This window comes from Cottoperca gobio, chromosome 15, assembly GCF_900634415.1.
Source record: "Cottoperca gobio chromosome 15, fCotGob3.1, whole genome shotgun sequence".
Taxonomy (NCBI): Eukaryota; Metazoa; Chordata; class Actinopteri; order Perciformes; family Bovichtidae; genus Cottoperca; species Cottoperca gobio.
In genome coordinates this window covers 14001107-14024458 of record NC_041369.1, presented here as the reverse complement: position 1 = coordinate 14024458, position 23352 = coordinate 14001107, and the positions used below count along the sequence as shown (strand labels likewise).

Genomic DNA, 23352 nt, shown 5'->3' with positions numbered 1-23352 from the left:
CGTGTGATATATTTTTCACAGCTTGAAGCGGTGGGGGAACTGAAGGTTGGTTTGTTCTTCTGAGTAAACTATTTGTTTTTTGATTTTTATGTAAAAATGGTATTGCTAAAACGACAGAAAAGGTAATACATCTATTAATTGAGTGAAAGACAATGAATTACCGCTAAACGTGATCATCATTTATCAAGCAACAAGACTGCAGCCATGCTACCGGCTGTATTAGTCTGTGCACATGGTGCTTTGAGCTAAAACATGCTGGTTTTCGCAGGTATAATACAAAAACAAAGCAAAAGAAGAGGTTGTCCTTACACAATGTTTACCATGAGCATGCTAACAGTTGTTATCAACCACAAAGTACAGCTGAGGCTGATGGGAATGCCATTTGTTCAGAAACCAAAGTGTTTGAGTAATTGTGACCGGCTGGTGGCTTTATGAAAAGCTAAGGGATCACCAACGATTTAATATTTGTTGTCCGCTGACCATGAATGTCTGTTTCATGGCAACCCATCCAATACTTGTTGAGATATTTAGTTCTGGACATTGCCATCCCTAGATATGCTAAATAAATTCCAAAACATTTGATAGTTTTAGCCTCTTGGATGTGAGGATTTAGAGCTTTTTTCTCTTTTATATTATTGCAAATGGAATGAAAAATATGATATCTGAAGACGTCACACTTTATGAAATTGTGATGGGCATTTTACACATTTTATAAACATTGATCAATTACTGGACCTTGTGGTGAGATTGTTTCGTTAACTACTGTTTTCAATGGCACCAAATTGCAGTATTCTCACATTTTAAAAGGAAATAAAATAAAATCAACAACTTATCTGCTTCATTTTATTGACACCGTCCCCATTGTGACTGATGTAGATCTTATGTAGCTTTTCCCTGAATTCAAATTTGTTTTGTACCTAATAAAAGAACATTGTTTTGCACTTCAGTCCATGGTCCATCAGGTTCTTTGGACCAATTTTTTAAATTGCACCTTACATCAGACGCTGTCAGCTGATTGGCAGACTTCACCAACATCAAGGCTTATTGTGGTCTGTGATGTGTCACCTGTCACCAAATTAACATTCAGGCCACTGACTACATTAGACCAGCATCTAAATGACTGGAGCTTTGAACTGAAGAAGCAGAGCCTGAAAGCCTCCGTGCTAATGTAACATCAAAGACGTGTGCAGCGTATGAGCTTCGTTAGAGGAGGAAAAAAATACCCATTATTACTGAGCCAGAGAAGGATACATGAACTAACACATGCTCTTATTATAACACAGAGATATACATACAAGCAGAAATGCACAGAGGACACTGTAGTTAGGAAGAGCCTCCACTGTTCCCAGTGACCCCTGCTGAAGGTGATGTAAAGCATGCAGGAAATGCCTCATGGTGACTTCCTGGCCTGTTTTAAAGCTTTAAGAGAGGAAGAAGTTCAGGAAGGAGAGCTGGAGGAGGCGGAAAGGAGGTATGTCGAAGACAGTAAATTGCTTTCAATACTTAGGACATGTTGTTCCATCTATAAAGTGCCAGATATTTCTCTCAGGAGTTGATGGAGAGCAAATAATTAAAATAGTGAATATTGAACTTTATGGCCCCAAGTGGCCAAAAAATCATCAATAAAGTATACTATTATAAAGCCGTCGAGGTTTTGTTGACCTCAGCAAATCAGTACATCAATATGCAAAGAGAGACCTTTTAGCATTCGATGTTTGTTTTAGTTAGTTAGTTATTTTATAGCTGATCCCCGTATCTCTGTTATATATAAAATATCTCTTTTAATTATTAGTTCAGTCCAAAATGAATCAACAGCACAACATCTTTAGCGACCAGGCGGCTAACTCACCTGACTTGATGTGGAAGTGAAAGTTTAGAAACAACATCTTGCAGAAAGGGAATTCATTAAGCCTTCCACTTTAAATAATGAAGCTAGCGTTAGTCTAGATTGTCCTTACTGTCAACAAATCCCATGAAAATATCTAATACTTAAAAGCTGTGGCTCTCAGCCCCAAGCATATGTGATGTAGATGTAAAATCAGGTCACAGATATATTCTTTCATTTACAAAAAAAAAAGAAAAAAAGAAAGGACAAAATATTTTCAAAAAACAGCTGGCTAGTTTTTAGCAAACTGTCCTCAAACAGGAATACGGGGGACCATTTTCAGATGTTGGTAATATACATTTGTGTTAGTGAGCATTTACAGCAGAACAGTGTATGTGGGATTGACTCAAACTAAATTACAGTGGTTGTGTTCACCATGATGTCAGCCAGAGCAGCAGCTAATAAATGGGGTTTTGATTGATTTTGGACAACAATTGAGGACTAAGGCACAGAGCAATAAGATATATCAGGATTTGGCTACACAAGAAATTTATGTTAGATCAGGGGGTGTTAAACATGCGGTCCGCGGGCCAAAGCCGGCCCACCAGAGGGTCCAATCCGGCCCGCGGGTTGATTTTGCAATGTATAAAAATGAGTTGTTTTGATCATAAAGTAAAAGCCTTTGTAGATACAATGTGATCAGTAAGTTGTAACACAAATGTGTAAATGATAAACTAATACTATTGTTGAAATTGCACATTTTTTTCTTAAGAAATTTCAGGTTGTTCATAATGTTTTGTAAAAAGATTAAGTTTGAACATTTTCAGAATGTACTTTTTTTGTACTAAAACGAAGGGAAAGATTTGGAGTTTGGATTATTTACAGGTTATCATGCTGTGATGTTACTGGTCCGACCCATTTGAGATCAAATTGTGCTGCATGTGGCCCCTGAACTAAAATGAGTTTGACACCCCTATGTTGTTAGATGGATCAGTTCAAAAGCTGCAAAACACGCAAACACTTCCGGCACAATGTAATTTACTCTTTATGTACGTATAAAAATCCAAAAGGAATATTCCTCTCATCTCGGGAGTAAGTGACTCAGATGAGGCTAAAAAAAGATTAGAACTTGTTGTTATGAGACAAATTAACATTAATGTAGGACAAAGGGAGAAAAACAGAAATACAAATCAGGCATGGATTCAGATGTTACACATTTGTTACTGATATTTTAATTGCTTTGAGTTCATGGCCTGCTGACCCTGCACACCTGCAGCCTCTCCACTGACTGGTAGTTATTGAAGCAGCTGGCCTGAATGGAAATGTTTCCTGTGTTTACCACACACACGCACACATTGTTGATCCGTAGATGTTTTGACCCATGTTTGCATGCACTGTCTCAAGGGCTGCGTTGCAATTTTGTTTTTCCAAATAGCAAGCTGGTACTAGCAATCTTGGGTTCCCACTGTATGATTATCTTACTGAGTGACATACTTTCCTTCAGGGCAGCATGCAGTGGTAATTAGGGAAGATCTGCTTTTCCCCCAAAGTGTAAATGCTAAACCCAGATGAATGCGACGCTTTGTGTAACTATTGTTAACTGGTGAAATGTGACACTTGCTTCAAATTGATGTGAAGCAGTGTAAAGTTACATAAAAGGGCCACCTGATTTTGCAGCCATGTAAATGTCCTATCATTCATACTTCTACTGTAGCAGTGGACTGTGGCTGCTCTGCTGGTCCTAATGGGCTGCGGTCCACACTGCACAGGGGTGAGGCGTTCCTGCGTTCCCGCCTGGAGACGCCCCAGAGACTCGCTGTCAAAAACAACCGTGGAACTTTCTCACACTGTAACCCAGTATTCCCAGGGAAAGGCCATTGAGAGGGGGATCGTTTCCTCAACAACTACACCACTTTGCTGCGCCGCTCCCGAGGAAGCCAGGTTCCTGCAGCTCCAGCTGAACAGGGGCCCCCCTCTCTCTACTCCACCCGTGCAGGCTGCTGGGGAGACAAACAAATGCTCAATAGAGCCTCTCATGTATCAATTACCTGAAATATCAAACAACACGTAAGAGGGCGGTTGACTTATTTGTTTGACTTTGGTGGTCAGAAAGATTTCTGGCAAAACTCAGCGATGTGCAAATAGTGAGAAAAAGTGTATTTACCCCAGAGGATGTGTGAGGGAAGCTGGGTCATTTGTCATCTGAATGACTTCTCTCCATCACAATTCATGTCCGGGAAATTCAACTCTATGCTGCACAATACAGCCAGACAATAATGAGGACAAAATACATACTTGTACAGTTTTTAAAGGGTGAAAGGGAGTTCAGCTAAGACAGAGCTTTGGTGGAAAGATAAAGGACACATTCATCAGTTACTTTAGGTTATTTGGATTGCGGTTAAAATCTGCATTTGTCTTATCCTGTCACCATCACAGGCGGGATTGTCCGGAAACAATGCAAAGAGCTAACAAACACTGACTCCTTACAGATTTTGAAAAGCCAACCCATTGGGACTCCATAAGCTGTGTGTGAGGCAGGGAGAGCTGCTTTTGTCATGATAACTATGACTGTGAACTTTTGACATGCACATAGGATGGAGGGTGTTCATAGAAAAGAGTGATTTGACAATGTGCTGATGAGGGAGAGGGGAGAATTTGAACAAATCTACAAGCCTTTTGAAAAATAAGAATGAGTTAATCCAACAATGGGACCAGTGTAACGTCATACTACATCTACACATGCTCCATAGCTGCACCCAAAGACTTCAGATGTCTGATTTACATGAAAAGTGAGGAGGGGGTGAAAACGGCAACGTGATCAGTTACTAAACCAAACTCCCTTTTTACTAACCCTGTCTGCCCTGACTCCTAGAAACTGCGACCCTGCATTGAAACTGTCTGATTGTCAGCAGACCGGCCTGTGTGTGCAGCAGCTCTTTGATACCAGGAATGGGGGGGGGGGGGGGGGGGTTAAAGAGGAGGGGCAGGGAAGTGGCCACAAAAGCCTTCTGTTGCAGCCTGGGAGTGGGGTTACCTGCCCTGCTCTCTGCGGCGGGGTCTAATTTCAGACATCACATGTGCGTGCATACGCATATGCATGAACATCCAAGTGCAAAACCTCACTTTCTCACACACACACAGCTGTGCAGGAGTTTTGAAGCGTGAGGAGTGTGCATGTGGTTCCTCGGGGGACAAATGAGGTTTGTTTGTCAAGCATTCATGGCACGACACTGGGACAAAAGAAGCCACATAACCAAAGTACTGGGTGACAGATAGTCATTGTTCTGAAGGAAATGACATAGACAGCTGGAAACAGACAGAGATGTTTCCTGCTAAGTTTTTGTTTTTTAATGTGAACTTATTCTGGGTGGGAACCAATTTAGCAGCCAGTTTCACAGCTGCAGAACCTCATGAAGTACTGAAGAAATAGAGCAGTGGGTTTAAATGAAAATGTGCCATAGGGGTACAAAGGTTTTAAAATAAATGGTCTCTATGTAAGGTTTCTTGAGTGAGCAGTGATGTATAACAGATTGCGATCTGGACAGTATCTGCGACAACATTGATGTCAGAAATCTATGAAAGACACATAATTATTGAACACATGAATTAAAGAGACAAAGTGCGGAAGGAAGGAGCTGAAAGGAAAGTGTTTGTTTGTGAAGGGGAGTGGCGGGAGAGGAAACAAACGTAGCATTACATCGACGGGAGGTCAGAACAGTCCAGTGGCGAGAAGACATAAAAGAGACATCTCAGGGAACAAAAGCTTCAAAGGTAAATGATCTACATCAAGCTGTGAAGCAGGGGAACCTCCCTGCTCCTCAGACAAACTCAATGACATAATGCTTCATCATTAATATTCCTCGTTCAAACGGTGTCTGGTCACACCCATAATCTGTCTCCAACCACAGGAATACTGACATGAAACGTACTTGCGGGTGGTACAATACGAAATAATAATGAAATCAGCCTAGAAAATATCTACTATGAGTTAGTAAGAGTAAAATGTAAACACTATTAAGGACATGAAGTCAATGTCCTCAGAGGTGGCTGCAGGCGGGATCATCCCTATGCTCCCAAGGCATCTTGATATGAACTAACGTTAAAAGTGTTTGTTAATGGTCACCTTCGCATTTCTCACTGCAAAAGAACGAAGGCAGGTGGACGTTTCAAATGCAGTTTAAATGGTAACGATCTCTTCAGACACTGTGGCGATATAAATAAAAGTAAAGAAAACAGTCTTGAAATTTGAGGGTGAATTTAGTAGTAAAACATCAGTAGGCTATAAACTGTACGTGTTGTTTTTAACATATTGACCCAGGGAAACATATTAAATATGTGACCTTGAGAAAACATTGCGGAGAACATATAACCTTTGAAAAGTCTCCTTAATGTCATATTAAGAGGATATTGAGCTGAGGAACATAGTTGCTCCCCCTACAGGCCAGGGACAGGGTTTTACAAGTATTCAGTTGCATGTGTCTGGTCCATTATTTTTGCAAAAGTCAAGTAGTGCATAAGTAGACCATGTATTTAAGTTTTATCAATTCAATTGGACTTTATGAAAAAGAGCATCCGCCCACTCAAATCTGTGCAAAAATCTTTTAATAAGCAAGCTTCTTAAAGGCAAGAACAGGCCTCTGACCAAAAGTTACAACTACATTGTGATTCCAATTTCTTCAACTCATTAATCCGCCTTGCTCACAGTACATATATTATGATAGCAGGAAAAGCACAGGTGTAAGTCGTGACATTAAACAAAAATGCAGACACTGTAGTGTTAAAATGGACCACTTTACTCTTGCACAACACATCCATGGAGTACATCTTCAATAGAAAAATAAAATCGCCTGCTTTGTGGCACATTAATGTAATCGTGCCTCTTTTCTAGAACAACCCAAACCAACGCACACAAGTTCAGAGATGGATTTCAAAATGTTCATGTCTTTGCAGCAGTTTCCTTCAGCAGAACACATTCATTGAGCTCATCTTTTGGTTCGTGTGGAGTTTCCTCTCTCAGAAAACAACAGACGCTCGTCACAGTAAAACATGGAACAGTGCAGCAGTCGGTGGATACAGTCAGTAATTCCGACAGCATAAAGGTCCAAGAGAAGCAGGAACCATGCATAGCCATGTGTTTGAAAAAAAACTAAAAACAGCAGAAACCAGTTAAATCAGCAAAATAGAAGAAACTACAAACTGAATGTGTTTAGTGAACAGTTGTGGTTAAACAGCGGAGGGGGACGATTTACAAAGAAATTCTGTCCGACCCACATGAGACCCTTCCCACCCGTTTCCATCCAAAATTAGTTTATTTTAAATATAGTTTTTTTTTTAATGAATTCTCTTGCACATAAATAGCATCATTATTGCTCATTCGAAAAACGAAAATTTCTGAAAAGTACAACTCACACAAACTGGCATTTAAATCTACAACAAAGCGTTTTATTGGCCATTACAAAGCTAAAGCAATTGCAAAAAGAAATGTTAGCAACCGAATTGATTTCAAACTATGGAAATAATAGTTTCAAAGCTTTGTCATTGTTCAAATGATTCTAGGTAAGAAAAGTAACTCCTCAGAAACACATCTATCGTCCATAGAAACTGAGGTCAAATTAACACAACGGCACTAATTAATTAATTTAATAATACATGTACTTGGGAGACAATAGGTCCAAAACATCTCCAAATTATACTTGTTTAGTGAATATTTACAATTATTAAGATAATCAGTGTTAAAGATTAGCTTCATTTATTTTAAATGCGTCACTCATTCATCAGCCCCGTTTGTTTGAGACGCCTGAATGTGATCACCGGTAACTTCATCACCAGACTCGTCTACTTCTTGATCCTGAGAGAGACAGAAAAACAATCAGTCAGTAAGTGGTAACAATCAGAATCGTGAAGTAACAATCAGTCAGTACAGCGAGGCCCGTTCAGGCAACAGAGTATCTGCACATTGTTTAAGTACACATATAATGACTTTCAAGACGTAAAATAAAAGTTGCATCTCCTGCAACCGGTTTGTACTTCAGCTTTATTTTACTGTTTCACGTTTGCTTTCACCTGCTGATGAGTCAAACTGAGTAAAGCAAGCCAGCACTTGTGTATGGAAAAAAACTAAACCCCCTGGGGGAGTCTTGGAGCTTTAAGAATTAAAACAATTTGGATTTACAAAAATCGATTTCAGCATGAGGATATAAGCGGGACAAAAAACCGATACAAAAGTAATGTACGGGAGCTTTTCAAGTTCAGGGCTTTTGAATAACACACTTCTTCCTTGTAATCATAACGTATAATATAATAATTATAATGTCATTTACAGCTCTTTCAATAAATGTGCCTTCTGAATAAAGCAGTATAAACATGACGCTAAAGTCCCCAACCGTCTGAAGGATGAAATGCCATCACTCACGGAGAGATGAAGCCAGCAGTGTTACGTATTCCATGTCTGAAAAGGAAAATAGTTAAACAGCAATGGGTGCTTTTAAAAATGTTGCACCTTTTTCAGCACTGCCAGCAGCTCTTTGACGGTGGACGTCAAGGTGCTGGATGTCTTGCTAATCTGGTCGTGGTAGATGATCTTCTGCTCCTCCGTGGTCTTCAGAGTCTGCTCCGTTTGGCTTAGTGTGCTTTTCACCTCCTCCAGCTCCCTGGACAAGGTTCTGTTGGTTTCCTCCACCTGAGCTTTAACCTTTCCATCTTCATCTGGAAAGAGATACAACGCAGAGTCAGGAGGAGGATTAGAATGAAGGCAGGTCAACGATTAGGCACAGTGGCAGTCACAAAGTAACTTTAGGTCAAATTATGCTTTTCAACTTCTATTAAAAAGTAGTTGAGAAAACAAAGGTTTTCAAATCTTTTGATGTTTTGTAAACGTTTCTTCCTGAAAAGTGAAATCAGAAGAGATTTACAATAAAAATAAAAAGAAATAGAAAACTTCTAAGTTTGTTAAGATAGCCTGCTAAACTATCTTGCTATATGAAGCATGCCCATTACCATTTCTTTTTATTGTGTCAGGATTGTCTTTATTAGTAAGACAAGGACACTTCCCCCACCCCGATAGGAGAAATGGTCATTCTTTTAATTCTTTCCTATAAAAAAGAGGCAGTATGCGTCTGTACAGAACCTTTAAGGCATTCTCTTTACCGCTTACTCAATATTCACAACAATGCTGAATCCCTTTTTATACTTTGTATGTGCCAGTTTCTTTTAATAATGTACCAGTTCACGTTTCAGAAATCACAGAAAGATGAATGCTGAATGAAGTGAGACTGGGCTTCTTTGTAGCAAAGCTCAAATTGAGCCAGATCATTGTCCGAACGGACTTCTGACACAGAGTGTAGCCTGCAACTCTTGACACTATTAAAGTCCAAAGACAATACAATTTTAAAAATCATACCCATTTTGGCATCCTGCACCATAAGCTTTTGTTCTATTTCCTCTCTTGCTTTCTCACTCTTCTCCAGTTTCTGCATCATGCTGCCGATGTCGACCATGGCTCCGTTAAACACGATCAGATTACCGGACTCACTGGCCTCAGTCTGTGCTCGAGTATTTGGAGCAGGAAGTAGTCCTCGGTTACCTGACAGGAAAGAGAAGATCTTTGTTTTTAAAGCTTGCTACAGCATTCCTCCGCTTATTTCTTATGACACTTTCCATTTCATCATAGATTAAAAGAATGTGCTTAATTGACTGTATTTAAACAGCGATAGAAACATGTTAGCTCACCTATGAGGTTTTCTATCTGGGCTTCATTAAAGGAAGGAATGGGTTCGTCCTTCCCCCGGTCTGTCAGTTTGCGGTAGTGACAAGACTCTCTGACCACCGGCTTGTTCAACAGCTTCTTTATCTGGAAACAGACACGACAGGCAGGCAGTGAGTGAATGCAACAGATTAAGAATCAGTTCATATTCTTTAACAGGTCATTAGCAATAGTATCCCTCCCAACTAGTGTTGCACGGTACACGGATACTAGAAAGGTATCGCAATACCCTGCCGTTAAAAGAGGAACAAGAACCTATTTTATTAGTAACGGTAGTTTAAGCCTGACAGTGTTTTAATAAGAGCCTGATTTATGAGCTGCGTTGATGTTGTGTGTGCAGTGAGTGTGTGCAGCGAGTGCTCTGCCTCCACTCGCTGCTGGCATAGTGGGTACGTTTTTTCCTCATATGCACCTTATGAAGGTAATACAATGAGAACACAGAAGACAGGAAAACTCTTCATTGTTCCCATCTTCTCAACGGCAGCAACAGAGTCTCTTTTTGTCCTTACCTTTCACAATAAAAGCCAGACACACATTGCTGCATCATTGCTCTACGATAACTTCACTCAGAGCATTTTGCTAAGAGATAACTCAACGAAAGAGCTTACAGTACTTACTGCTCACACTTAGTTCTGCAAGGATTTAACCTTTTACAAGCAGTAGTGTGACATGTGAACGTGTAAATAGCAGATATTAATTAAGAGTTTTTCCAGTCCTGGTTGGATATTAAAATGTAAGAATATAGTACAATAATTCACTCCTGTTTTATGGCTTCTTTACACGTCCTTAAATCACATTTATTGACCTTTTCAAAATAATTTAAGAATTTTAAATTCCATGTTCTGTCATCTATTATTCCATTACTTTCCCTGGAGTTTTACGATAGTTTCAGTATCGAAGTCATGATTTTGGGATTGTGACAACACTCATGATGATGATGATGATGATGATGATGATGATGATGATGATAAGGTTTGTGTCTGTTCACCTGAGCACGAGAAAGGTGCAGTCCCAGTGTGTACAAGATCTCCTCCAGGTCTCTCTCCAGCAAGTAGCCACAGTGGCTCTGGTCAAAGTAGACAAACGCCATCAGCAGCTCCTTGTTGTGTGTGACCATCTGCTTCTTCTCCTAGTGTAACAACAACCACATATATACCAACCACCATGATTATGCTACATCAATGTCGGAACATTATTCCTACAACAATAACCAACCAACCTTGTCTTTAGAGGATCTCTCTTTTGACGACTTGCGGTCATCCTTGCGGTCCTTTCTGTCTCGGTCATTGGAGTCGTCATCATCCTTGTCTAAGAATATCAATGGAAATCGCAAATTGGAAAAAGGTTGAACAGGTGCCAATACAACTTGTACTATACTTAATGAGTGTTGAATCACTGTGAATACAAGAAATGTTTAAATATCCCAAAGAAAGAAAGAAATGGCCTCAGAAATTGTGGAAATGTTATCCATCACAGGTTCAGCGTGGTGCATGATTTCTCATCATTGACCAAATCATATTGTGGGAGATCAAATAAATAAAATCGATTGAGTCGTTTCTAAAGAAAAAGAGCAGTACCATCATCATCGTCATCCTCTGCCTCTTCAGCCTCCATGGGGTCATATTCCTCAGCATTGGCCGTGCTGCCATCATCTTCGTTCTCCTCTTCATCTCGAGAAGGCTCCTTTTTCACAGCCTTTTCATCCAACTAAAAATACACATGCATGAAAACACACGTCATTTTCTGGAGCAAAGGACGGACCAAAAAGACCAGATAGGTTTGGGATGCTTACCTTCTTCTTCTCCTCCTCATCCTCCTTAGTCTTCTTCACCACGGGCTCTTCATTCTCCTCTTCTTTTTCCTTCTTTATTTCACGCTTTTCCACCTCCTTCTTGGCTTTCTTCTCCTTCTTATCATCTTTGGTAGGAAAAGCAGCCATGACTTTATATATGCGGTAGCCAAAATCTCTCTGTAGCATCTCGTTAAACAGCTCAGCAAACAGGGAGACCTGGACAGAAAAGGAAAGCAGTGTGTGATCAACCCAAATAGACAGAAAATGTGTTTGAGAAACATAAACAGATTATTTTGGTTTCCAGACATTACTATAATACAAGTAGACTTCTTTCATCTTCTTTAACACAGCATGACACTGTGACCAGGAGTTCTCACCTCAAAGGAGTGCTCCTTGTTGTCTTCCAGTCTGTAGTCCAGCAGCACGCTCAGGGACATGACACTGCAATCAAATTTGCCATTCTTGGCTGCCCAGTTGGGATGTACGATGATGGTTGGCTCATCAGGGAGGATGTAGCGCCTTTCTCTCCGCTGGCGCTCGAGCTCCTCCTGTTTCTTCTTTTCCTCCTCCTAACAGAGAAGAACACTTCAGTTAGCAGCTTCAAGATAAACCTCATGTCTCTAAAAGGCTTTAAAATATTGAAAAGACTAACCAGTGAATTTAAATGATTAATTCTCAAGTATATGGAGACATTCACTGAAGTGTTACCACAATAACAAAGATGTCACAACTACTAATGCAAGCTCTGTACCTCTCGGTCTTCTTCGGTGCGAGAAGGCTCCTCTTCCTCAGCAACTTTGCTCTCTGGTTTCTCAGGCTCCTTTGACTCCTCCACCTGCTCCTCCACCTTCAGCTGCTTGGTAAGACGGGCGATCAGCTGCGACTTTAACCCCTTAGAGCTTAGAGAGCGACAATCAAGCTCTTTGCGGAGGTCATTCACCTAGAAGGGAAGAAAACAGGGATGTGGGAAATGCACCTTTGCACGGCGAGAGAACTAATCTGAACATTTCTCCATGCACAACATACAATTAGCATTTCGTTTTTTTACAGGGCCAACGATAATTCTAACAAGTTCATTCAATGTCTGTTTCCTAGCTCTACCAGTGCTGAGGCTTTCTCCTTGTATCTTACCTTCATTGATTTCGGGTCAAGTTTAGCCCAGTGAGTGGGATTACTAACATCCTTCGATTCATCGCCATCCTTCTCCTCTTCCTCCTTGACAGGAAATCATTAAGATAGAGACAGGCAGAGAGAAAGACAGAGGTGGGATAGCAAACAGTTAGTACACCGCTCTTGGCCTGAGTGAGCTTTAAAGTTGATCCGTGCAAGAAGCAAGGTCACATCTGTCTTTCATTGTCTCGTCCTAGTGAGCTCGCGACTGTGTTTAAGTCCACTGCTACTGAAGCGTACACAGGGAAGCTCTCTAGCTATTATAAAAACCAACAGAAATGCCCCCCAGCTGCCAATCAATCAATCTGTGGAACACAAAAAAAAGGTAAAAATCAATGAGAGGTGTGTCCAAAAGGTAGGTGTAGGTACATCAGGTGAACTGAAGCTGGTCTCCAAACGGAGTGAGGATAGGGTGGCCCTACCATGGTCTATGACTGGGGTATTGGGTATTGCCATTTATTGGTTTAATACACCTACGTCAGAAAGGAGCCATCTGTCCAACCAACTGCCCTGGAAAAACCAAACTCTACATATAGTCCAAATGAGAATGTAGAATCCAACAAGAACAGACAAGAAACAAGACGTTTGGGAAAGTTCTCTTTTCGAAGTCAGACGATATCAAATTGAAGTGGAAAATCATATAAAAATACACATTTCTACAACACACACAATATTTAAACGCAACTGACTCCACAGGTTCTAGCGTAAAGAAACATTTTAGATTCCAGTGTTAGAAAATCACCACTGGCTTAAATTTGAGAAACTATTTGAGAGCACTGCAAGCACCCACATTCAAGGTAGTTTAAGCAAGTATTTAAAATAATGCACAACAAAATACCAGGATTAGCATGAATGATTATAGCCAGATTAGCACCCAATTATGAAGCGTTTGAGGAGCTAGAAGCCGTCTTATCAGTTGCGATCCCGGCCTACACAACACAACCTAGTCTCACTGCTTCCACTGTATGTGTCTGCTGGATGTGAGGGAAGGTGGATGTGCTGATGGAGGAATTGGAGCAGAGGAAAAGGGACAGGTGGAGGAGTAAACAGAAGACGCCTAGGTGAGGTTTGGTGGAACAATAATCTGCCTGTGTTTGTCTGCGTGAATGGTGAGGTGTGCTTTGTGTCTGATGTGTATCTGTTTTTTTTGTAATTCCTGTGCCTTCCTGTGAGAAGCGGAAATGAGAAGAGAGGGATTAGCGGTTCAGTGCCTGTTCTCCATCCGCCTCCTTTCGCTCGGCCGACAGCTTCTCAGCCAGCTGCTCCCGGAGTCGCCGTGACAGCACCTCCCACTCTGAGCGGGTAGGAAGACAATGCCAAACATCCGGAAGAAACAAAACCACTGTCTCCACATGAGCAGGGACTGTCCGCCCCTTGTGAGTCTCCTCCGGCCGATGATAGCGAATCTCTGCAAAACGATACCTGTCGCAAAGGAAGAAGGTGCATTGGAAAGAAACATTCTGGTCAGGGCACAGTATAAAAGGCAAGCCTTGCTAAGGCAAGCCTTCTACAGCTACTCCCTCCCATGAGCTCACTGAATGATTGTACATATCATTACAGTGACTCTTCTCCCACTCAACACACAGACAAATGGACCCAGTCTGCAGCTCTCCAACTGTTGTCACAGGTTACGGAAGCCATTTTGAAAAAGTTGACAGACAATCACATAAAATAAATCACATCCCTAAATTCATCCCCATTATAGCTTCGGCCAATTATGGATGAGTGTTCTGCATTTAACCTAGGATTCACTTAACGCACTACATTAGGGTTGTGCGAAGAGAGACAGAATCAACAGGACAGTGAAAGCCAGTTAAATATGTAAGATATTTAACAGGGAAAATAGGAAAATAAATAAAAACAACATAATGGCAGTGTCTTCTGGTCCAGGCTACTGCTTCCAGCCACAGTCCATGCGTTTGGTTTTTCATCACAATGAAATATGCATTTATATGTATAGAGTGTGACAGAAAGAGAGAGCCAAGACGACAACACACAAAAAGGCCAAAAAGAACATTGCACAACACAATAAATAATAATGGTAAATAATAGGTAGCAAATAAACAATACAATAATCATTATTATAAAAAAGGAAAACATAAAAATATCACCCAACTTGTCCAGGATGAGATTTTGTATAGAAGTAGTGAAATTATGCAGCATATCATAGTTACTCAATTTGGGATATTTAGTACCAGCAGAGTTATTAGGTTTAAACACAAACACAAAAATAAATATTGATGAGGATAGAACAGAACAGCTCTTACCACTGAGTGCACAGACTAAGATCTATGCCTGTGAGGGCCTTGCAACAGCGTATGGCTGTCTTTATAAGGACAGAGGGATCCTTCTCTGGGTCAGCTCCATCCAGAGAGGGAGACCAGTGACCACCAATGGCCATGGCCTCATCTTTACCTCTCATTCCCACCAAAAACTAAAGGAGAAAGACAGACGGGTACAAAGAAGAGCCACAGGGTAGAATAGGTTAGATAGAAATAGGGAATGACGATATGGATAAGAGGTGTGGAGGAGGGAAAGGGCAACAAAAACAAAAATGGGAGGATAGAGACAGCAAGAAAGACAAAGAGGTCAGCAGCATGTCCAAATAATCCTACCTCTGAGGATCCACAACCAACAGAAAAAAATAAAACACACACACAGAGGGGAGCCAACGTCAGTTAGGACTCTTCCACATTGTGAGTAATCAGCAATGGAATAGGATCATAACATCACTGTCAGCTCATGTGCAATGTACCTTAATGAGTCTAGCAGGATGTTGGAAGGAGTCTTTGACTTCCTGGGAGTCCTCTGCCAGCGCACAGGACTTGTGATAGAGCTCCTCTATACTGGGATTAGCCAGGAGCATCACCTGAACCATAAAAAGACCACAATACAGTTATAATGCTTAAAATATCAATGAAATCAAACCCTGTTTTGACAACAGTCTGCATTTTTTTCTCCAATAGTCATTAAGTGTATTTAAATTCAGTAAGTATGTCTCTATACAGTAGTTTTTATTGGTAGAGTCCATAGTATTCAACCTAAGCACAAGGAATTCTTTACACTGTATCGTATCAGAGCTGTAAGAAGATACTGCATCAAGTCTCTCTTGCTCCATTTCACACATAATTAAAATACACCAACATAATAGATTAAGAAGCATTTTTTCAGGACCCCTGGTTGAAAACCACTGGACTAGAGCAAGTCGACCAATCGAACAGAAAGTGTCGGTCCTACACATTTCTACTGATCCTGCCTCACATTTAGAGCGATAAACTGGTGACACCCGTCTGATTGATATTTTCTGACTTTTCCAAACCAGGACTGAAATATTGACTACAACTTTAAATTAAAGCTTTAAAATCCTCCCCAAGCACATCTTTGTGTAGTGACGTAGAAAAGGATTTGTTGTAAGACTAAACATGAACACCTCAAAAATCTCAAATACTCTTTATTTCTATTTTCTGACTTATTTTTGTTACATTTGGAATGAAATGAACTCTCTACTTTAAATGCTACATAATTCCTGTATGATAATTGCTTTTACATCTTTATCTGTGAGGAATAAAAACATGGGATGACTTTGAGCAGTCCAGTCCACCGCATCTTACTGAATATGAAACACTGGTGCCATGCATTTATTGTTGTCATACCTTAGCACTGTAGGTGTGGTTGGCATCAGGAGGGTCCAGCACAGCTGTATTCTTGACTAGAGGATCCACCTCTTTGTGTAAGATGTGGAAGTTACAGGCGTTACTAAACTGGAAGGGTCTTGTCAGAGGGAACGCTTCCACCCAGGTGAAGACAGCATCAAAGAAGTCACTAGGAATGTAGAGGCTCTGGTAGCGCCTTCTCAGCTCCATCATGTCACAGTTGGAGCTGGAGAACCCACAGAGGACAGTTAATAGCGCCACAACATAAACTAGGACATACGGTTGACTACAACACTGACATGTTGACATACAGTACAACACTTCAGTGATATGATTCCAACAAAAGCAACAGCATGAAATACTGAAAAGATTGTACTCACCCATCTAAGCTGAACTTGGAAAACTGGACGGTGTAGCGAGGCACGACCCTGCGAGGTCGTCGAGGTGAGCGATCGCGTCTGGGAGAGCGGTCTCTGGAACGTTTGCGTGTGGGCGAGCGTTCTCTTGACCGTCTGCGCTCGCGGTCTCGGTCTCGACTAAAGAATTGATGAGTAAACACACTAAGATGAAAAACTTATGCTGATTGTCCAGTTTATTAACACATTTCAAATGATCTCAGCTGATATTTATTGACATCTCACCTTCGTTCCTCTTTAGTCCTGAGGATGAGCTCAGGGCCTCGATCATTGCGACTGGGGAAACGAGGTGGAGGCTCGATTCGTCGGACAGGCTGCGGTTGTGGCATCATTCTCACTGGGGGCTGAAGCAGACCGCCGGGATAAACATCTAGAGACAAGGGAAATAATGCTTGTTTAACCACCTCACATAGTACAGAGACAGTGTTGATTTTGTGGTTAATGTTGTGCCCAAACCATATACTGTTTATAAGAAGTGCACGTAGTCACAGTGACGTCACCCACTGGTTTGTGGAATACTGTTTTGAAGCCTCGAGTTTGGCCTTTTGGCCGTAGCCATTTTGTTTTATGGAACCAGAAGTGACAACGAGAGGGTGGAGCTAAGTACAACCAAATGTTGAACAAGACATTTTGAAGCGACCAAAATGTTACAATTATTATTATTAAAAAATTAATTAAAAAACACTGTGAAAAGGGTTAAAGTTTTAAGACGAAAACACCCAAACTGGACAACGTGGTGGTAGCAACTTTTCAATCACAAGTTAGCCACGCAACAAAACATACCCTGCTTTATAGTCTTTTTACTCTAAATGGGACCATAACTTACTAAATGAACATCATGTTGTATTGAGAAAGACCTGAAACTGATGAGTGACATCATAAACTCACTAGGATAACTGGAGGTAATAAATCAAGTAAGAAGGGTCATTTTCTCATAGACTTCCATACAATCTGATTTATTTTTGCAACCAGTAGAGTCACCCCATGCAGGCCATTACAAAGAATGCAGGTATTTCACCTTTGGGTGGAGGCTGTGGTAGAAGAGGCTGAGGAGGGTTTTGTAGAAGGGGGACCAGAGACGCAGCAGACAGCTGGGCCTGCAGGAGGGACGGAGGGGGAGCCTGGGTCGGAACATTGTATGAGTTTGGGGGAGGTAGCGACTGCAGCATGGTGGGGGCTGCCTTCATCATGTTAGGAGGTTGAGGCTGGCTCTAGAGAATAAAAAGGTAAAACAAATGTGGAGGTGAGCAAATGTTCAAAAGCAGACCTGAAACAATCTTCAGTTAACATGGCAATGACTGCCCAACAAGATGAACTGGACAAAATGTTGGTCAGTGGCTGCTTGAAAGAAAGATACTGGGAAAAGTTCTGAACGTCTGCTTGAATGAAATAACTATTATCTTATTAATCTCTTAGGAGGTGCCTGGATAGGCTGCCCTAATCAAAGAATACCAGGAGTGACATCTTGATCAGCACCTTTTAAGGAAAAGATGGTGCCAAGATTAAATTTGGCCTTCTGGCTGAATTCAGAAATACCCGTATGTCAATTACATATGTTCACTGCTTGGTAAGGCACTGATTTAATTGCTTAGGTAGTGATTTGAGTGGTACAACCAAATAGTTATACCAAAGATTACTATAATCCAACACAATCTTTTAATGTATTTTCCCTGTCATCTGCAATGTCCCCTGTAGAGAGATATACTGATTTAAATATTCAGAAGTGGAAAACCCCTCTGAAACTAAAGTTACAGTTCATGCAACAAAAGCTTGATTTAAAAATATAAAAAGGATGTAATCTACCACAAAGAAAACACATTGAAAATGCACGATGAAGCAACAGTATAGAACTGATCTCTCTGTAAAACCAGATTAATGTTCCTTAAAATAAAGAAATGTATTGTTAAACCACTACAGAAATGTGGTTCTATCCATTTGGCAAAGACAGCAAACCAAAAGAAGAGGCAAAACTGCAGTTTAGAATAGTTATAGTTAATAGTTGCAAAGTCTAAGAAAGAAACTTAATAGGGAGAACAAAGAGTGTGATTCAGGGATAGGGGGTTACATTTAGTCTGTTGTCCAAAGTGGAGTGCATGTCTGAGTAGCGCAGCTGCATCCCTGGCTCATTGTAAAGGTTGCCGAGCTGTGGGGAAGCTTGAGGTAAAGGCAGAGGCTGCTGCTGATGCTAGGAGGGATCGAGAACAAAACAGTCAATTAAAGTCAGAGGTACAGGGAAAAAAATCTAATCTGAAAAATAAACACCACTTTAAAAAAAGACACCAATTAAGACTCTCCTCTGACTAAGCCAGAATAATTGTCCAAATTTTAAAATGAACCTATGGATCTCACTTTTGGATATAACTTGAAGACATATGATGTCATTTTCACCATTAAGCTTCTGTCACAGAAATAAACTAGCAATTGTTCCAATGTTAAGTTAGATCAATAAGGCCAAAGCCTGAAACTAACAAAAGCTAACAGACAAATACAAAGTACAAAGCAACCACACAAGTTAAGAAAATGTTTGACTGGGGGCAACTTTTCTGGAACTTTAGTTCATATTTTGTGCAACTCCCAGTATCATTGGGATTCTTTTTCAAATGTGAAATGAAGCTATTATGTGTATATAATTACATAGTAAGTATGAATTACTTAATTAAACAAATGAAGTGTGTCTATACATTTTTGTCGCTGACAGGGCCATATTTTAATGCCTTGACGTGAATACAAATTCAAGCAGAAATCACTAGTTTGTATTAATGTACCAAACAATGTAATCATGTCCTTCCTGCAGTGCAACATTTGAGTTTCTCACCGACTGGTTTGCTAGCTGAGGTAAGGTCTGGATGCGCTGCGCGTTCCACTTGAAGGGCATGTTGGGGTTGTACACAGCTTCCACTAGGACCCTGTCCCCCACCTGAGGAGTCTTCCCCTTCACAGCACTGAGAAGATACAAAAAGTAATTCAGACATTCTTTATATGTAAAGTCACATGAGTTTCAAAATTGAAAATGGCACAAGTATTCTTTAGAACTGTCTGTTATGAGTTTCCTATTAATGGTTATTGACATGGCAAGGTAAGACTAGCATAAGAGAAAGGCAGTGAGGACATTTCAATTCATCATTACACCAACACACTCATTTGCACAAGAAATAAAGATGCTCTGTTTTACCTCAGCTGAAAGAAGACATCTTCATCTACAAAGCCAAATGTGTCATGCAGCTTATTGACAACACCAGTGAACACTCGCTGCTTCTGTGGCTGCGTCTGCTGTTGATGGCTTGAACGTGGTGTTGGGTAGGACACAGTAATCTGGGCTGTCTGCTGGGGGTTGGACATGCTTAAGCTGGTGGGCAAGGGGACGGGGGGCTGAGGGTCAGAAAGACAAAGAAGGATCAAAAAACTTGCTTCTATGAACACACTTTGGTTGCATGTAATCAGTAAATACCATGGTGAGATGGTGAGGGAGATATTTTTTGTAGCAAATCTTGGCATTTTCTTATATAAATAAACTAAACACAAAGCCATGGAGAAACTGGAAACTAACAATCAGGGAATCAAAAGTGCAAAAAGGGTTCAATCTTGTCAGCTATCAAAACGGATTGCAGTTTCAAATGCTAAGATGTAAACAGATAGGACTGATCTAGGCATGCATGTCTGGAGTTTTTGTTCTTCTACACCCACACTCTTGCTCAATGCCTGATACCCTGAACATGATACACATGTATAAATAAAAGCACATAGAAAAAAGATATATGTATGAGATCTTTGCCAAAATTCAACCCAAATTGCAAGCCTAGACTGGCATTTTTTTAAATGACAAAACATATATGGCAAATGAATGCACATTACCTGAGGAATCAGTGCCTGTTGAGGCTGTGGAAGCTGTGAAGAAAAAAAAGAAAATACAAAGAGTTGTCATTTTGTTTACTTGATACTATAGATTTTCCCAAATTAAAATGCCACACTCATTACAGTTCTGTACATTTTTGTGTGTTCACTGAAGAATTCTGATAGTGGAAACAAGATATATTTAGTGCTATGTATACACACACTTGCCACTTGAGTAGTCGTATCACATTACCCAGCACATTCACGTGATCCGCCTCAAGAGAAAATGTATTAAGAAACATGGAGCCCTAAATCAAGATAAACAAAAAGGTATTCCTAATTTAAAAGAGTGCAAAGGGTTATAACCCACAGCCAGAACAAAGCATGTTTTAATTTAGTGCAGTAAGACCTGACCCGACTTAATTTTTCTAACACTTAAGTCTTCTACTTTGCTGACACATCGCAATCTATGCGAGTCATCATGGCAGGAATCTTAATATAAAGAATAATGCCCAGTTCATTTATTTAGTTTAAACCAACCGATATATTTACGTGAATTATATACGAGCAGAGGACTCAAAGTGGATGCAAAATAAAGTGTGAAAGAATCCAAAATGAGCCTGTGTTTCACCTGATGAGGTACATTGTACAGTTGTTGAGGGGGTTGCTGCTGATGTTGCTGCTGCTGATGTTGCTGCTGCTGTTGTTGTTGTTGTTGCTGCTGCTGCTGCTGCTGTTGTTGTTGTTGCTGCTGCTGTTGCTGCTGCTGTTGTTGCTGCTGCTGCTGCTGTTGCTGCTGCTGCTGCTGCTGCTGCTGCTGTTGTTGCTGCTGCTGATACTGCTGGAGAGCTGTATTGATCTGAGACTATATACATTACAGAGCACATGGAAGAGATAGTGATTGATTACAGTAAGGAACAGTATTACATGGGACCACGGCAAGATGCATAGATTGCTGATTGTGCTTTAGTACTCCCTAGCTGTGACCGACCTGCTGTAGTGCTGCTGCGGCAGCTGCTGCAGCTTGCTGCTGCAGGGCAGCAGTTTGCTGAGAGAGCTGATAGTTTGCAGCAGACTGGTTGCTGAGAGAGGCTGCAGCCAAGGCTGACTGTTGAGAGTAAACAGAAGGGGATGCTCCCAAAAGAGATGGCTGCTGCACACCAAGAGCTGCAAAGAGAGAAATAAGGCATCAGATTCAAAGAGGTGTGGAAAAACACACTGAATGGGGAGAACATTGGTGTATAATAGGATGTGGGAGATATTTGTGAAACTGTGCACCCCATAAGAGAGGGGGTGAAACTGCCCAATCCCTCTGGTTTTCTTTACTCACAGTGCAGACTATTGAGGTCAAGAGACTGTCCCGAGTGGCCCGGCTGGGACACTGCTGTCGGAGCAAATTGAGTGGCCCAAGGCGGATTCTTCTGTCCCCCAAATTGGGCCATGACTCACTCAGGTTAAGGGCAGTGTCTGCTCACCAGGCCAATGCTTGTAACTAAAAACAAAGAAAAAAGGTATATTAGTTATTATTAGGAACAACAGCTGATACCATGGGAAAAGGAATTTTGATCATCTAACACAATACATGTAATATGTTTGGGGTATCAAAGATTTCACAACGCTGTGTTAAATTGACAAACATGAACTGTATCTTCATATCTCAGTTCAAAATTAAAACTATATGAATCTCAAGTAGCTCATTTGGATTGCCCATACCCTGTCACTATTCATTCTACTTTGCAATGCAGTAGGTTATACAGAGAGACGTCTGCGCATTAGCAGCCAAAGATATCCAGCAAAGCAACAATGAGGACTAAAACAATGTCCCATCTCGGAAGCATAACAACTTAATGTGAAAAGCGGAACTACGGTACAAGGACATAACGTGTTCCCTTAAATATGAGCTACGGCTATTATGTTGTTTACACTAACTGGACACGATACAACCTTTAACTTTAGTCCATACGGTTATCTTACAACAATTTTTACTTAATTAGCCTAACACGAGGGACTGAAATAAACAATTTGAAGGAATGATGTAGTACTTCGAGAGAACAAATTATTTATTGGTTAGCATGGACTATCAAAATTGGCTACCCTTAATTTCTACAGAGCTCCGTAGATTAGTAACTGCTGACACAGCAACCACGATTGAGGCTTAACTGCAGTCTGGCTAACGTTAGCCAAAAGCAACTGACAGCAGGCTAGCGCTGGCAGCTAGCTAACATTTTAGCAAGCTAATGCTGTTATTGTTGTGGTTAATAGCTAACTAAACATTTGCAGGCTAACTTATTAAGGCTTGGTCAACATTATGAAACGTGCCTTAAGCCAATACAATATTATGAACGCATCATGGTATTGTAGGAAAGATGTAACGCTAGTAGCTATGCATAGCTAGCTAACATTTGGATGTCGTTAGCTTTGTTGCCAGATTAGCCTCGTGCTGGATTTGTTATCGAGAGCGAGGCCGCAGATGGTACGGAATGGCCAATGTTTTAAAATAAAAAACACATTCATTAATGACAGAAACTCTCTTGCACACAATTAATATCTACATATTAAATGATCACGATAATAACATAGTAACGGTTTTGATTATAACAGTCAACAGTACTTACCAATGTCCCCTGCGCCGGCCGATGGAGACATAAAATGCGCATGCGCGTTTAGCAGAAACCGACTCAATCCGTTGGTTCACGACCACCTTTTTTTTAAGGGACCCCCTGTCGAACATTGAGTGAAATATTGTTTGGATAATTCACATTATTTTTAATGCATAACATAACAGTGCAGAAAAACCGATAAACTGTACAAATAACCCAAATAATAAACGCAACAACTGCAGGCAGTTTGTGTAAAACAAACAATTTGGAAGATTATTTCTTTTAAATATTGCATTAGAGACA

General features: G+C 40.7%; 1 protein-coding gene across 3 annotated transcripts; it reads right to left on the bottom strand.

Moving 5' to 3' along the window:
* Positions 1–6597: 6597 nt before the first annotated feature.
* On the bottom strand, positions 6598–23123 carry ccar1 (cell division cycle and apoptosis regulator 1). Of its 3 annotated transcripts, none has more exons than XM_029449798.1 (26): positions 23065–23123; positions 21780–21941; positions 21441–21616; positions 21081–21314; positions 20471–20503; positions 19791–19987; positions 19434–19560; positions 18684–18803; positions 17637–17829; positions 16844–16988; positions 16583–16762; positions 16203–16428; positions 15305–15418; positions 14817–14983; positions 13761–13971; positions 12511–12594; positions 12131–12319; positions 11757–11948; positions 11380–11595; positions 11165–11294; positions 10807–10895; positions 10576–10716; positions 9554–9674; positions 9225–9407; positions 8325–8530; positions 6598–7673 (listed from the first exon to the last, which is right to left on the bottom strand). In XM_029449798.1, the coding sequence occupies exons 2-26, from the start codon at positions 21889–21891 to the stop codon at positions 7593–7595; spliced, it is 3867 nt and encodes a 1288-aa protein (XP_029305658.1). In that variant the 5' UTR covers positions 21892–21941; positions 23065–23123; the 3' UTR covers positions 6598–7592. The 3 variants fall into 3 exon arrangements, with proteins under 3 accessions (XP_029305658.1, XP_029305659.1, XP_029305660.1); XM_029449799.1 differs by having other exon boundaries at positions 16583–16738; XM_029449800.1 differs by lacking the exons at positions 21081–21314; positions 21441–21616; positions 21780–21941; positions 23065–23123 and adding an exon at positions 20703–20746.
* Positions 23124–23352: the final 229 nt, after the last annotated feature.